Source organism: Ailuropoda melanoleuca, chromosome 6 (genome assembly GCF_002007445.2).
Source record: "Ailuropoda melanoleuca isolate Jingjing chromosome 6, ASM200744v2, whole genome shotgun sequence".
NCBI classification, from domain to species: Eukaryota; Metazoa; Chordata; class Mammalia; order Carnivora; family Ursidae; genus Ailuropoda; species Ailuropoda melanoleuca.
Genome location: NC_048223.1, coordinates 76,090,075 through 76,106,973, shown reverse-complemented (window position 1 = coordinate 76,106,973; position 16,899 = coordinate 76,090,075). Strand labels below are relative to the sequence as shown.

At 38.5% G+C, this 16,899-nt stretch overlaps 1 protein-coding gene across 2 annotated transcripts in view; it reads left to right on the top strand.

Annotated features, from left to right (window-relative positions):
* Window positions 1–16,899, top strand: part of MICU1 (mitochondrial calcium uptake 1) — a 249,274-nt gene that overhangs the window by 133,212 nt on the left and 99,163 nt on the right. For both annotated transcript variants that reach the window (XM_034662666.1, XM_034662665.1), the window contains one exon: window positions 380–494. In XM_034662666.1, the coding sequence (XP_034518557.1) occupies window positions 380–494 (115 nt within the window). The remainder of the gene's footprint in view (window positions 1–379; window positions 495–16,899) is intronic.

Below are 16,899 nucleotides of genomic sequence, written 5' to 3'. Positions count from 1 at the left end.
TATTTATTTATTTGACAGAGATAGAGACAGCCAGCGAGAGAGGGAACACAAGCAGGGGGAGTGGGAGAGGAAGAAGCAGGCTCATAGCAGAGGAGCCTGACGTGGCTCGATCTCATAACGCCGGGATCACGCCCTGAGCCGAAGGCAGACGCTTAACCGCTGTGCCACCCAGGCGCCCCTAAACAAAATCATCTTTTGTCTTATAATTTTAATCATCTTGAAAACTGTAAAGGATCCATTAATTTGGAATGGCCATCAGAGAATTGCTTATGATAAATAGCATAAAACTGCCGCATAAATGGTAATTCATCTCTAACTCTCTATGTTCTCATTCTGCTATGTCTTCTTTTTATCTTTTGGTGGGACCCATTTATAATAGAAAATTGCCCAGGAACGAGAAAAATTTGCTGATGAAGGCAGTATATTTTACACCCTTGGAGAATGTGGACTCATATCCTTTTCGGACTACATTTTCCTTACAACTGTTCTTTCTAGTAAGTATAAACTTTTCTTTTTTTTCATTTATAGGGAGCGTACAGGACTATGTAAAAAGTTGAAGGGGGAAACAGGACATGTTTGTAGAGTTAATGAGTTATAAGTTACATATAATTTCATTTGTTTGAATTCTGTGTAACTTGAATATAGAACCATCTGAGAAAGAGGAAGAAAAATAAAGTATCAAGGTAAGGTTAAGAAAAAGACAACTGTGAAGTTAAATCTATCTGCCTTTAAGTGTTTGAAGCCCTGTATTCTGTGAAAATAGATTATACGTTGCCTGGTCCCATAGCCTTTATTAATGTTTCTACTTCCCCATTAAAAAATTTATTGATTTATCATTTTTTCACTAAAGAAGAAAATTGGCTCAGTTTTTCTAATTGTGTTGCATATTCACGTTTGAGTCTTAGAGCATTACTCCTTAAAACACAAAATTCTAGCTTGACTCATTTAGAGCACTGATGAATTGATGAGTTTTTTAAGCTAAACAATTTGGTTGATAAGTATGCTACTCTACATGGTTTTTTTTTTTTCCTAACCATTCAGAAAAAACAGACCAAAAAATTGTATGTTTCTAGCTTTCTGTTTATAGGTTATTAAAATCTATCTAACTTGGGGCTTAGTTAAGTGTCTGCCTGCTGTTTGGGTTAGGTTCTGGGATCGAGCCCTGCAATCGGCTCCTTGCTCTGCGGGGAGCCTGCTTTTCCCTCTCCCTCTGCCTGCTGCTTCCCTTGCTTGTACACATCCTCTCTCTCTCTCCAATAAATAAATAAAATCATTTTAAAAAATCTACCAAAATTGAACCAAAGAGATCTGATTTGTAAGTTTGAAAGAGGTGATCTGAAATTTTTTTCATGTTTGACATATCGAACAAAAATAACTACTCTTCCTTCCCTTCTCTAGGGTAGTCATCTAGCAAGATAAAACTTTAAGGTAGTTTTTAATAAATGACATACAGGATACACAGTTCCTGCTGTAGCTCTGACCACTCTTACCCTTCTTCCCTCCGTTGACAGAAAAATGAAGAAATATAAGCTAATATGCTTTGCCACAACTGTCTTTGGGTTACCAAAGTGTCTGAATAAATTTATGTGGTGGACCAGTGCTCTAACAATGTAGATATATATCGATTTGTTATGATGATCCAAAATAGTGAACTAAATAAAAGAACATTTATGTTCTTATGTTGAGTATTGTTAAAGTTAAGTTGTTATTTTGGTTTTCCAAAATAGGTAGGGCATGGTTTTCCAAAATAGACTTCAGTTCAAATCCTGGCCCCACCACTTCTTGGCTTTGTGATTATGGGCAAGTCAGTGAACTTATTCATCTGTTTTGTTTATAAAATGAAGGTGGCAATAATACCAAACCCAAATTATTTATTTGGGATTATGAGATCATGAATATAAAGTACTTAGTTCAGTGCCTAGTATTTAGTAGGTATACAATCTGCCTGGGTTTTTATTCTTGATATCCTGTCACAGAATGCCATTTCATATCAGATTTTAAAGATCCATAAATCTTGTCATTAAAAAAAAAAACCAGCAGAATTGGTAGGAGGTTTTAAGCCTTTTTTGTGACTTTGAATAGAATTTGCATTCAATAGGCATGATGTGGCAGAAAGAGTACTGCATTAAATGAAGAGACCAACTTAGGGAACTGTACTGATATATATACCATATATAATGGCAGTAGTTCCTGTAAATGTTTGTTGAGCTGAAATGAGATTTTAATTGTATCCACTACTCAGTCCTGTTACCTTCATATCTTTCAAAGTATCAGAAGGACCACAGAGCAGAACCTTCAGATTACCAAGGACACTCTAACTGCTTTAATGCAACCATTTTGAGTAGGTAAAAAGCACACTGACCCTTAAATTCTGGAAACCACTCCAAGTAGCTTTACTGGGTCCAGGCACCTTTACCTCTTGATGGTCAGCTCCTAGCTTAAACATGGTAGGTGATTTACAAAAAGCGCTTAGTATTACAATGTCACATACAGGTGACCCTTGAACAACTCTGGGGTCAAGAGTGCTGACACTCCCTCTTCACCCCCACAGTTAAAAATCTGTATATAACTATTGGTTCCCCCCAAACTAACTACTAATAGCCTACTGTTGACTGGAAACCTTACTGATAACATAAATTCAATTAGCACATATTTTGTATATGTATTATGTACCGTATTCTTACAATAAAGTAAGCTAGAAAAGAAAATGTTATTAATATAATCATAAGGAAGAGAAAATACATTTATAGTACTGTACCATAGGAAAAAAAAAATTCACATATAAGTGGACCCCCACAGTTCAAGTCTGTGTTGTTCAAGGGTCAACTGTACTTTCTATATTGTCAGAAATGAAAAAATATAATAAGGATATGAGTTTGAGATTTTCTCTTTGTATCAGTGGTTTTAAGCATTTTGATTATTATATGCCTCTCATGTTTCTTAACCTTAGCACTATTGACGTTTGAGGCAGGATAATGTTTTGCTGTGGGGGCTGTCCTGTGCGTTGTAAGAGGTTTAGCAACATTGCAGGTTTCTACCCACTAGATTCCAGTAGCACACCCATTCCCCTCTCTCAGTTGTGACAATCAAAAATGTTTTCAGGATTGCAAAATACCCCCGGGGGTTGAGAATGGGAAGGAATCATCCCTGGTTGAGAGCCATTACCCTAGTTTGGGGGCAGAGTTTTTTGTTTCATTTGTGTTATTATGTGCCTTGATGTAGTGTTCATGTTTCCCATCTTGGAGTTCTTTAACTTTTTGGATCTGTGGGTTTATAGTTTTCATCCAGTTTGGAAAAAATTCTGGCATTATTTCTTGAGATACTTTTTTTTTCTCTTTCTTCTCCTTTGGGGACTTCAATTGCACATATATTTTCCTCACATCAACCTTAAAATGTTTGTACTATTATTATCTTCATTTTACAGGTGAGGGAATTGAGGCATACAGAGGGTTACATACAAAAAGTTTGCTCCAGGGGCGCCTGGGTGGTGCAGTCGTTAGGCGTCTGCCTTCGGCTCAGGGCGTGATCCCGGTGTTATGGGATCGAGCCCCACGTTGGGCTCCTCCGCTATGAGCCTGCTTCTTCCTCTTCCACTCCCCCTGCTTGTGTTCCCTCTCTCGCTGGCTGTCTCTATCTCTGTCAAATAAATAAATAAAATCTTTAAAAAAAAAAAGTTTGCTCCAAGTCCCAGAGTAAGTAGATGATTTAGGGTTTCAACCCAGGCCTACTGCAGCATCTGGGCTCCTGTTGATTGGCTTTACATCTGTGGTCACATGTTTAGCAATGATAAGCCATTAACTTACATAGGGCCTCTTCTTTCTCTCAGGCTGGCTGTGGGAAGGTTGGTCATAAACTCTCCTGTAGATAACCAGCAGTTCAAGCATTCTTGTAATCTGACTGTTGCACATTGCATTGTCCACTTATCCAGCAAACCATGGGGGAAATGTGCCACAGGAATTACACTGAGATCATTTCTTTCCCATGCCCTAGCTTGCTGCTAGGATGATAGGAAATGAGGCTCTCAGTGGATCATCTTCCTTGTGGTTAACAAGATTTCACTACAATGTGGACATACTAAGTGGTTCCCAAATCATCCTGCAAGAGAGAATGCAATTCTTTAAACACCAAAAGATTTGCCAAGGAGTGGTTTGGGACAGAAGACATGCATTAGCATATTCATTAAACTAGTACTCTGGTGGACAGCAGGCACTGTCCTGATGGTTTCCAACAGAAAACCAGCAGAGCAATGTAAAACAGCATTACCCAGACAATGCAGGACTGTCATTAAGTAACTGGGTTTTTTTCCAAAATTGATGGACTCAGTAGTGTTTAAGAAATTGCCATCATTTTAAAGAATATGAACTCTCTACCCAAATGGATTGACATTTGGGGCCTCCACATACTTTAAAAGCTCTACCATGTTGTCTCTAATAAAATTTAACAGGTATATATAGCAAATCATTCATTTCCTTTCTCAATTTATTTTTTTTTAAGATTGTATTTATTTATTTGACAGAGATAGAGACAGCCAGCGAGAGAGGGAACACAAGCAGAGGGAGTGGGAGAGGAAGAAACAGGCTTCCAGTGAAGGAGCCTGATGTGGGGCTCGATCCCGTAATGCTGGGATCACACCCTGAGCCAAAGGCAGACGCTTAACAACTGAGCCGCCCAGGCGCCCCTCCTTTCTCAATTTATAATTACTCCTCCTAAAAATAAAAACATGAAAGCTGCTCTTCTGAGGTGCTTGACTGGCTTAGCCAGTGAGGCATGTAGCTGTTCATCTCAGGGTCATGATTTCGAGCCCCACACTGGACATAGAACTTAATTTAAAAGAAAAAAAAAAAAAGAGTAGGCAATGATGTAAAATAAAATACCCTTATTTAAAAAAAAAAAAAGAAAGCAGCTTTTCTTTAAAAAGCATGTTATATAAATATTTAAAAGGCATGTTGTTGTAATTTCACCCATTAAATAGAGTCAGTTCTTCTTATTTAAACTTTCTAGAAGTTTGATTTTTAGCTAAACAGGAGTATCTTGGACATACACCAAGAATAACAACCAATTTGACAGCAGTATCTTGTACTTATAATCAGCAGTGACATGAAATTCACACTCTTCTCTGTATGTGCTTTGGATAATGGGGGCCCGTTTTGGCCAATCTGAAATTTTTTAAACACCTTTAAAAGTTTTAAACACTGTCACACACACACACACTTAAACATACATACCTCCTAAATCCCTTTCCTGCTTTATTTTTTCTCCTTGATACTTACCAGTATTTAACATTCTATATAATTGATTTCTTCTTCTTATTTATGATTACCTAGAATATAAATTGCATGCCAATGATCACAGGTTTATAATGATATTTGCTACAAATTTGTAATGGTATTCAGTATAGATACATCTTTCTATATAAAGCATTGAGGTAAAGTAACAATAGAATATAAGATTTTTTTCGATTTTCTCCAAAAGGAAGTTTAGCAAATGTAAGACTCGGCTTTGCTGTTTATACCCTAAATTGAAAACATTTCTTGTACCTGTTGTCTTTAGTCTGCAGCCAGTACCAATGGAATGAGGAAAACATGTTTTTAAATTTATCAATTTCCACACAAGCATGGCTTCTTATAATTTAGAATTCAGGTATTTGTATCCCCCCTTTATTCCTAATTCATACGTTCTGTTGCTTTATGACATATCTCTGTGATCAGGTTTGATTGAATTAACTTGAAGAATTTTCTACATGAGACTTAGCATCTGCATTAAGTAGAATATTAAGCATTTAATAAATAACTGCTTATTAATAAAATAAATCCAGATTCATTCTAAGCAAGATAAAGAGATTGTTAATAATTACTGTTATTAAGTAATTTCCAAAAAGCCTCTGATCCTTAAAGTAGGTTAATAAGAATTAAATGGGAATGTAGAAGCATGATTATTAATGGCTTCTCTGTACTTACCAACTGAACCACAACATTAGCTGATGGTCTTAAATCTTACAATAGAAGTCAGAGATTTTTCTCATCACTAGGTACAGAGAAAGGTCATCCAGATTTATCTAGAATGTTACACAGCATTTATTGATTTATATCTTTCTTGCTAATGCTGAGATTCATTAGGTGATGATGGTATGACTTAGGATCTGGATCTTGGCCATTGACAATTATGAAATCTTTATTTTTGTGCTCTTTGTCTCCATATGTGTTCTAACTGAAGTTATTAGCACTGTGGCCTAATAACATGAAAACAATTCTAGATAACTTAAGGAAGCAATAATAAAACAATCATAAAAGTTGACTATTAAGCATCTTCCTTACTATCTACTATTCATCTTTTTGAAAAGCCATCAGAAAAATCAAAAGCAAAAAATGCTACGGCATGTTCAGTACCTAGGAACAGACCTAATGAAAGTCAGGCATAATTCAATTGTATTCTGATTTTGATTCCCTCTTTCGATTTTGAGGAATCAGTGGAGAAATCGAATTATGGTTCTCGCTATAGCAGGATTTGACATACTGACAGTTAAACCACATTCTCATTGTGATGCTTATTTCTCACAAACCTTTTAGAAATTGCAACAGCATTCAAGTGAAAGTTTATATTTTATTTCTCTTGCACATGACTTGGAAATAGTGGTGCTGGTCAGTACCATTCCATCTAATAAAAATGTTACAGAAGTTATAGATGAACTGCAGGCGGAGCTATAAATTGATAACAGCTATCTTGGAGAAGCACCAGGGGTGCGTATTAAAAATAAAAATGTACGTCTTGGTTTCCAAAAAAAAAAGAAGTTATAGATGAAATGTTTTTCAGCCTGAGTGATCTGTTGAAAAATTCAGGCAAGGCAGCATACTGAGATGTATCAACAGGTTTAAGGCAGTTACAAATCTTTTTATTAGGACATTGGAGTTGGGGAAGTTACAGAAAAAATTTGGTTTAGCTGTAATCTGCGTAAGTGTTTTATGTCTAGGATTATCTACCATTGCTAAATTGACATTATGGGGAGTAAGACAAAGCAGATAAAAGGCTGATCTTATTCTATGTTATTTCTCTGTAAGGGATGCTTCGAATTTTAGAAATACCATTTGCATGTTCTAAAGCCAAAAGTATCTCATTGTTCTTATTACCAGTAACTTCTTTCTCTGGCATTACCTGTTCTTAAGGTTAATTTGTTGATTTTATAATCAGCTTTATCAAAACAATAAAATAATGCTTTTAAATGTATCAAATATTTATGATGCTAAATTCATTTTGAGCCAGTTGTATCTGAGAACACAAAGCCATTTCAGTAACCCCACTGTTAGAGAAAGTTGAAGCATTTTCTTTTTTTTTTTTTTAAGATTTTATTTATTTTGACAGAGAGAGAGAGAGAGAAAGAGCGCACTCTGGCACAGGCAGGGGGAGGGGCAGAGACAGAGGGAAAAGCAGGCTCCCTGCTGAGCAAAGAGGGCAATGCGAGACTCGACTTCAGGACCCTGGGATCATGACCTGAGCCGAAGGCAGATGCTTATTAACTGACTGAGCCACCCAGGAGTCCCAAAAGTTGAAGCATTTTCATCTTTGTATCAACAACCACATAAGAATTAAGCAAGAAATAAATGGTGTTTGTGTTTAACTCTCTTAGATCTGCATATGACTATATGAGAAGATTAAAATGTTTTTCTTTAACTGCAGGGAAGTTAATATTTTGGGAACAATTGCTTGAGATTTCTTCTGAGGGGTCACAAGGATAAGAGAACAGAGACTGAAGAAGCAAGTTGTGGCTTATAACAAAAATAAGATTGAAACGTATTTTGACTGTATCTTGAGGATTTCATAATTTTACACTTTAGGGGAACTAGTTCTTATTTGCCTTTTCATACTTGTGTTTTATTTGAATTGATCCATTTTCATTTTTTGAAAATTCTATTAAAATTCTAATATTGATTTAAAATGTACAGAAATCTGGTTAAGGGCACATGATGTCTGTAGCTCTCTTCTTTCAGGAAAAATAGTCAAGCTAGGGCTGTATTCTAAAGTAGAGGGTATAAATCAGGTAGTCAGGAGTGTTTTATGTATGCTCACCGGGCTGATGCTGCCACCACAGTTATGTCTGCATACACTTTGTCCTCTCTTGAATGGCCACAGCTGCTTTTCCAGGGAGTCAGTTCTCTGTGATACCTGAGATTCAGGTAGCGACTCCAGAAGAGAGAATAGAGGAGGTCTCTCCTGGTTCTACTTCTCTGCTCCTTAGGCCCTTAGGGAGGAAAGCCTAATAGGGAAAGCATTTGGTAAACCCAAAGGCTTCCCTCTTTCTTAGGCTGCATTTGTCAGTGGGATAAAATTCATGACGCAAGAAAAATAAAACACAAAAAATAGGCTGAATTCTCTGCTTTCAAGAAGGTGCCCTCACCTATAAAATTATTTCTTTTTCTCCCTTCCTTCTTCAGATCAAAACTACCTTTCTCTTAGCATACCTCTGTTAGGATTTTGTGTTTTTTAAAACAAACATTAGAATTAAAAAAAAAAACATTGAATTGTGAATTGTTATAGCTCCAGAGATATTTGTGGGAAAATGCTTATTATTCAAAAGAATATCTCATTAATGAAAGTTCAGACAATGGATATGGTATCACTAAATAATACCTTGAAGTAGGAGCTATGGCTGATGGTTTTGTGTCCCCAAAGTACCTAACACTGTATCCTACTAATACTGTTCATTCTAAAAATATTTGAATGAAAGGATATTTGGGATGTGGCTTCTCTGAGTCCCTTTAAGTGGAAAGCAGACCCAGCCACCCATTCAGCTCCATACCCTTAATTACAATTTGAGATTGACCTCAGTGTACCTTTTTACTACAGTCTTTCTTTTTTCCCTAGAACAGATCATAGAAACTTTCCCAGATTTCAGCCTCTTATAATTCTTCCATCCTATCCTCCTCAAGCTCCATCCTGTCCTGTTTTTGTTCTGTTGATAGTTGGGATGGCTCTATAAGAATTCAGTCCTTAATAATTGATGATGTTTAAAGATCTTTATTTATGGTCCAGGAGCCCCACTTTATTGCATTGTCTGTCTCTTAGAAGTTGGACTGTAATCAGAGGTATCTGTCCACCTGTATAGCCTACCTTTCCCTAAAACCACAACTTAATGGTGTTTGGTTATGCTTAGGCTTCATTCTGTGTTGTTTACCTATTCCCGTAACAGTTTTACAAAATGCTTATTTGTTGTGCTGGGGAATTTGAGGGTGCACAAGGGAAATCAAAGCAAGAATATTGGTTGTCATGGAATGGTTTGCTTAATCACTACCCCCCCCTTTTTTTTTAAGATTTTGTTTATTTGACAGAGAGCGCAAGCAGGAGGAAGGGCAGAGGGAGAGAGAGAAGCAGGCTCCGCACTGAGGAGGCAGGTGGATGTGGGGCTTGATCCCAGGACCCTGGGATCATGACCTGAGTCAAAGGCAGATGCTTAGCCAACTGAGCCACCCAGGCGTCCCAATCACTACCCCCTTCTGAAGAAGATACTCAACACAGTATCTGGCACATAATAAGTGGCACATATTTGTTGGCTAAATAAGTATCTAAGAATTTTTCTGAATACTTTGTATACATACTAAAAATTTATATTGCTGCCAGTACCCTTAGCAATCCTCCCTAGTATTTAAAACTGTTTGAAAATAATAACTGTTCTCTATGAATATAAACATGATGAAATCTAGAAAATGAATTAGAATAGCTAAAATTTTCTATTTGGACACTAAACTGAAAAAACAAATAACTTTTGGGTGAATGCCAAACCAAGTCACATGTAAAGAGGGCCCTTCAAATTAACATGAATTAAATATCAAATATCCAATTTCTTTATTAAAGCAGCTAATTCTAAGCATCTATGTAGTAAGTTGTATCTTGGCATAAGCTGTCACTTTGGCTATTATTGAGCATATGGAGTGGACTAAAGCCACGTAGAATGAAATGGAAGTCAAGCAGGTAATTTTTTTAAAGTTTTTATTTTTAAGTAATGTCTACACCCAGCGTGGGGCTTGAACTTACAGTCGCATGCTTTACCGACTGAGCCAGCCAGGCACCCTCGTAGATGATTATTTTTTAAGATCTTTCAAGACAGGAGTGGAGATCTATCACATAGCATATGTAATTTGGGCATAAAAATAGTAGCATGCATTTGAAGAAAATATATTCCTAAAGTAAAGCATGACCTTAATCAAGGGTAAAGCACTGGCATGCCTTTCAGAATCTTGCTACCAGGAACTCTTGGGGAATCCAAGCTTTTTGACATCTCTGGCATTGAATACTCTCTTGTAACACAACTGTCAAGTAACAGTGTAAGGAAGAGCAATTTAAATGAAAGACTGTTTCTGGCAGCTCTCAGAAGGTCATCCAGTAACAGGCTGATATGTAACTCGAAGACAGGTTATGTACTATGAACTAGAAACATAGCTATTTCTTCTCTTCACATGTGAAATTTTAAATCTTTTTTGAGAATCAGGCCTGAAATTTATTTTCTAGAAAAATGTAAATGGTGGAAAAGCAATAATTAGAAGGAATAAGTCTGTACAGCTGAAGTCTTGCTAAAGGAGTTCAAATAATTTTCACAATCTTGTGAATTTTTTTAAATGCAGGGTCTTGACATGTAGTGTTCCATATTCTTAAAAAAAAAATCTTGCCAGTTGACATTAAATAACTGAATCACACTGAGATGCAATAAAGAATGAAGTATTCTCTTTATAGCCATTGCAGAGTCTGTGTATAATGATGGTAAACTCATGTAGTTTCTTTCATTGTTTTAGGATTTCCAANCTTGTGAATTTTTTAAATGCAGGGTCTTGACATGTAGTATTCCATATTCTTAAAAAAAAAATCTTGCCAGTTGACATTAAATAACTGAATCACACTGAGATGCAATAAAGAATGAAGTATTCTCTTTATAGCCATTGCAGAGTCTGTGTATAATGATGGTAAACTCATGTAGTTTCTTTCATTGTTTTAGGATTTCCAAATAAAAACCAGACTAAGTAAATGTGAATTTAAGTTTGTTTTAAGAATATACATTTCTAAATGTTTTTTCATTATGGTCAGAATTTATTGGGCACCTGGGTGGCTCAGTCACTTAAGTGTTCAACTCTTAATCTCAGCTCAGGTCTTGATCTCAGTATCATGAGTTCAAGCCCTGTGTTTGGGCTCCATGCTGGGTGTGGAGCTTACTTTAAAAAAAATTTTTTTTTTTCTAATAAGAGTAGAACATGGGTCTTCTAATCAGATCCTTCGAGTAAGTGCTGCTAGGAATAGCAACTTAACTCCTGCCCCTACCCCCTGTAGTCATGGTGTCCTGGCTATCCTGTGACTGACTGTAGACCAGTAAATCACAGATACTATGGGTTTGTCTAGGAGCTATACAAGGTATCGGCATCATGGCTGTACATTGCATCTTCGGCAGCTTTATCCCCCGCCCTACAATTAGACTAGCTTAGACTTGAGCTTAGTCCTCAAAACTACTTGAGGTGAATTAATTTTTCCTAAACTGAGATCACTCTCAAAGGTGAAGCCCTTTAGACCTCTGAGAAACTGGGGTAAAGATTAGGGTTGATAACTCTTTTGAAGGGGCAATTAGTTGTTCCTGCTCGCATTTGACTACCAAATTCATAGTGTACCCAAAACCATTGTGCATCAGAATTAACTACTGGAATGACACTTAAATTTAATTGACTATATAGTTTTGGTGAATGCATAAATTATTGGCATACCTTTTTAGAATCTTAACAGTGTTTATCAAACACTTTCAAAAGTGCTAACCTGTTAGCTTAGCAATTTCATTTGTGCAAGTTTAGGTTAATAAAATGATCATATGTATAATTATGTTGATGGTCAAAAAATATATTGGAAAGAACTCAAATATCAGATGGCTGAACAGATTACAATACATCTGTGCAATGATTTTCAGTACAGCACTTAATATTATGTATGTATTTCAGAGATTTATTAGCATAGAAAAATGTTCACAAGGTATTGATAAATCAAAATATACATGTTGCATGATCTGTTTTGGGAAAAGAGAAGTGTGTGTGTGTTTGAATATGTATTTTAAAAATAGTCTGAATGTTTGTATTTCTGATCTGTGGGAAATCCTGNTAAGGTATTGATAAATCAAAATATACATGTTGCATGATCTGTTTTGGGAAAAGAGGTGTGTGTGTGTGTGTGTGTGTGTGTGTGTGTTTGAATATGTATTTTAAAAATAGTCTGAATGTTTGTATTTCTGATCTGTGGGAAATCCTGTCAGCTCTACCTTGAAATAATCCAGAATCCCACTATTTTTCACAGTCCTCTCATGTTTCTTGGATTATGTTAGTACCTTTCTAATTGGTCATTCTTTTTTCACACTGGCTTCTCTACAATCCATTCTCAATACAGGAGCCAGAATGATTTTGTTAATTCAACTTGTTTGAGCACCCAGAGATAAAAATATTCAAAGGAGAGCATTGTTTTATCTTAACACCATTTTTCTCACATATAGGGTCATCTGTCTTCTTGTTTTCTGGAGAATTCATCAGGAAATCCTTCCCTGGCCTTTTTAAGAGTAACCCTGCTCATAAATCTGTTTTGTGCATCGTTCTCTAGGCTTTCCAGTAGTGGGACATGATTAATTAGACACATAGGGCTTCCTTCTTTCCTGGGTTCTTTCCACAGATGGAAGGAAGCCCTTATATCTGTATCAAAACAAAAAGACTGGTCTTCAGAGTCAAAGTAGACTAAATTCTCTGCCTTCTAGGAAACTCTTCATCCAAAAAGTTACTTTTCCCCTTAATTGTACAAAAGGAACACACACACACACACCACTGGTACTATGTAGTCTGAATATAATCTAAAATAGTGAAGCGGGGGGGCGCCTGGGTGGCACCGCGGTTAAGCGCCTGCCTTCGGCTCAGGGCGTGATCCTAGCGCTATGGGATCGAGCCCCACATCAGGCTCCTCTGCTATGAACCTGCTTCTTCCTCTCCCACTCCCCCTGCTTGTGTTCCCTCTATCGCTGGCTGTCTCTATCTCTGTCAAATAAATAAAATCTTTTAAAAAAATAAAATAAAATAAAATAAAATAAAATAAAATAAAAAATAGTGAAGCAGGGGCCCCTGGGTGGCTCAGTAGGTTAAGTGTCTGCCTTCTGCTTCTAGCTCAGGTCATGATCTTGGGGTCCTGGTATCGAGCCCCACGTTGGGCTCCCTGCTTGGTGGGGAGCCTGCTTCTGCCTCTACCCCGCATCCTCCCCCACTCATGCTCTCTCTCGCTCGCTCCTTCTCTTTGTCTCTCTCAAATAAATAAATAAAATTTTTAAAATAAAATAATGAAGCAGTTCATGGGGGAGGAAAGCAGCAAAATTACCCAGTCCCTATCTTTATACCATTTAGCAGAAAAAATGTGCCTAGTTGTATCAGACACAGCTGGAGTTCATCATGGAAAGGACTCTAGGAAAAAGACATTGCCCCCATAACTCTCTGTAATTATGGGGATGGGAAGCAGAGAACATCCAAGAGGCTATGTAGCAACAAGGGTATCCTGGTTGACAAAGTGGTCTTGTTAGAAAGAGGGAGCTTCTACTCCATGGGTGATATCAGCCTCTTCTTTCATTGAGCTAATTCAAATCTACAAAGCCAGCTTTGTGCTAAGCTACCAGAGGGACATCTGTATTTGTATCTCCTCACCCTTCATTCCAAAAGACAAAATTGCCTTTCTCCCAATACAACAAATTTAGGCTTTAAAAAATTAAATCTAGGGCACCTGACTGGCTCGGTCAGAGGAGGCATGTGACTCTTGATCTCAGAGTCGTGGGTTCAAGCCCCACATTGGGAATAGAGATTACTAGGAAAGATAATTAATTTAAAAAAAAGTAAATTCTCAGATTAAATGAATTCACACTAAGTCATAGATGACCTATAAATTCCCATAATCTAGAAATATTATCAAGAAGATATTTGTAGGTCCCTAAGATTTCCTAAATGATGGAGTTCATACAGTGAGTGTAGTAGTATGATAAGATCTTTGAAGATAGGAATATGACCTGATGTTGCAGTCCCAGAAACCTCTCTAAAGAAGAACGGAGACCCAGAAGTGGATCCACCAGAGCGAGGGTCCCACTTAGTGATGTCGCAAAGACAAGGAAACAAGAGAACCCAGCCTCCACCCCTCCCGATAAAGATGAACAGTTAGATGGCTATCCACAAACAAAAGCAGCTCTAGGAGTGCTCTGGAGTCTACTTAAGAATCTTCAGCAGGGGTGTCTGGATGGCACAGTTGGTTAAGCATCCATCTCTTGGTTTCAACTCAGGCAGTGATCTCAGGGTCGTAAGATCGAGCCCCACCTTGGGCTCCCTGCTGAGGGCGGAGTCTTCTTGACATTTTCTCTTTCNGCTTGACATTTTCTCTTTCTGTGTCCCTCTCTTTCTGCCCTTCCCGCTCATGCTCTCTCTCTCACTCTTAAATAAATAAATCTTTTTTTCTTTTTTTTTTTTGAAAGATTTTATTCATTTATTTGAGAGAGAGAGTGTGAGAGAGAGAGAGCATGAGGAAGGGAGAGGAGAGAGGGAGAAGCCGACTCCCCACTGAGCAGGGAGCCCGGCGTGGGGCTGAATCATGACCTGAGCCAAAGGCAGACGCTTAACTAACTGAGCCACCCAGATGTCCCTAAAATAAATAATTCTTTAAAAAGAAAAGAAACTTCATCAATACAGTGAAACAAATAATTTGTGAATAACCACACAAAAAGGAAGGAAAAACAGCTCCGTTTGCATGTGCCATCCCATCCCCCAAGTCAGCATTGCTCAGCACCAAGAAGGAGCTCCGCATCTAGAAAGAATTCCCCTCACTGAAAACAGAAGAGTGAAGTGACCAGCCAGTTTCCCCAGCCTTTCAGGGCACTGCACAAAGGACTTGCTTCAGTTTCACCCCACCCGGAGGCCAACAACACTGAGACATACAGAGTTAGTTGGGAACAAGGAAGAAAGTCAGGGAGACCACTATCAGCCACAGTGTGGGAATGACGGGGATTCCCAGTGATCTGCTTTGTGGAAGACCCCAGCAGCTTTTGCCACTGAAGATACCAGTGGCCAGCACAGCTACCACATCCTTCCTGCAGATTACACTGGTTTTCTCCCAAAAAATATTTGTATTCACTGATGCCAGCCACCCTCCCTACCCCATTCTCCACTGGAGCCTGGGACCTGCACCAACAGCAAGCTCAAACCTCTGAGGCTGCACAAATGAAAGACTCCAGCCTAGACCCCTACAGCTGATCCCCACCACTGTGCATGCACTCGGGGCTAGCCCCTCCAGCTGTGCTCTCACACACTGCTGATCTCATGCCCTTCACTGGCCTCCATTGTGGTGTTTGCACCTGTGGCAAGATCCTATCACCATGGAAGTACATGCCAGTAGCCAATGTCCCCACAGCTGTTTGTGGGCCCAGATCTGGCCCTGTCTCCTATTACTGGCCTGTACCACTGGGCTCACCTGCAACTAATCCCTCCACGTGTGTACCTGTACACCCATGGGCTGACTCAGGACATTCAGTTCCACTGCTGTTCACCTGTGACAAGATCCAGCAGCCACAGTAGTGCAGGCTAAGAGCCAGGGCCACCACAGCTGCCAATGTGCCCACAGTTGACCCTGGCCTTTGTACCTTGTCCCAGCCCCACCACTATGTGTGTGTTTGCAGCTGGCCCTTACAGCTGAGCATGTGCACCCTACTGGCTCCAGCTACTACCACTGTCTGCCCTGGTTCCTACATGCTAGACCTGGAGGTTCTGCCCAAGGATGCCAGCTGCCAGTGTAGCCTCTGCAGATCCCTTGTAGTTCTTGCAAAGGACTACACACTCATCAGTACTATAGGCCCCAGCATCCTGAGCTGATGAGTCACCACCACATCTGGACCCCCTGCACTTGGCACCTCACCACCAGACCCGGGGGTTAGAGCACATGCCAGTGTGCCCCACCCTCAGTAAAGGCCTTCCTTCACATAAGTTTGTCCATGAAGTGGAAAAGATAACCACTTCTTCAAATGCACAGACACCTACACAAGGCAACAGGGATTGTGAGGAAGCATGGAATCATGACTTCAAAGAAAAATTCCAGTAACAGACCACAAAGAAATGAAGATACAGGAATTATCTGATAAAGAATTCAAAATAATTGATGTTCTAAATATGCTCAGAGAGCTATAAGAGAACACAGATAAATAACAATATCAGAAAAACAATAGAAGAACAAAATGAGTTCAGCAGATATAAAACATAAAGAACCAAGCAAATTTTGGAGCTTACAACTGTAATGACTGAATTGAAGAATTTGATAGAGAGCTCCAGCAGACTGGACCAAGCAGAAGAATCAGTGAGCTTGAAGACCTCATTTGAAAGTATCCATCAGAGGAAGAAAAAGAAAAAAGAATGAAAAGAAATGAAGAAAACCTACTGGACTTATAGGACATTATTAAGAGAAATAGTTTACACATCATTGGAGTCCCAAAAAGAGAAGAGAGGGAGAAAGGGGTAGAAAGCTTAAAGAAATAATGACTGCGACCTTCCCAAACCTGGGAAGAGATTTAGACATTTAGAGATTTCTCAGAGGAGACAAGCATGTAGCCTAGCTAGATCTTCAAGAAAGTTATGGATTTTAGGGTCTTTAGATAATACCGTCCAGTTGACACATTTTGGCAGCTGTGACTAACAATTCAGAGCCCTTTCAAACAAATAAGAAAACCTGCAGTAGCCAATTAGTTCCCCTCTCTGTTTCCTGCTACATAAAATCTTAATGGTTTGAATTTCAGTTAAGGTATAGTTTTTTATCTCAGTTTCTACTTCTTGATTTTTCTTTTCCTGTTACCTTAATCTTACGTGTTATTGCCAGAAAATTTTGGATGACATC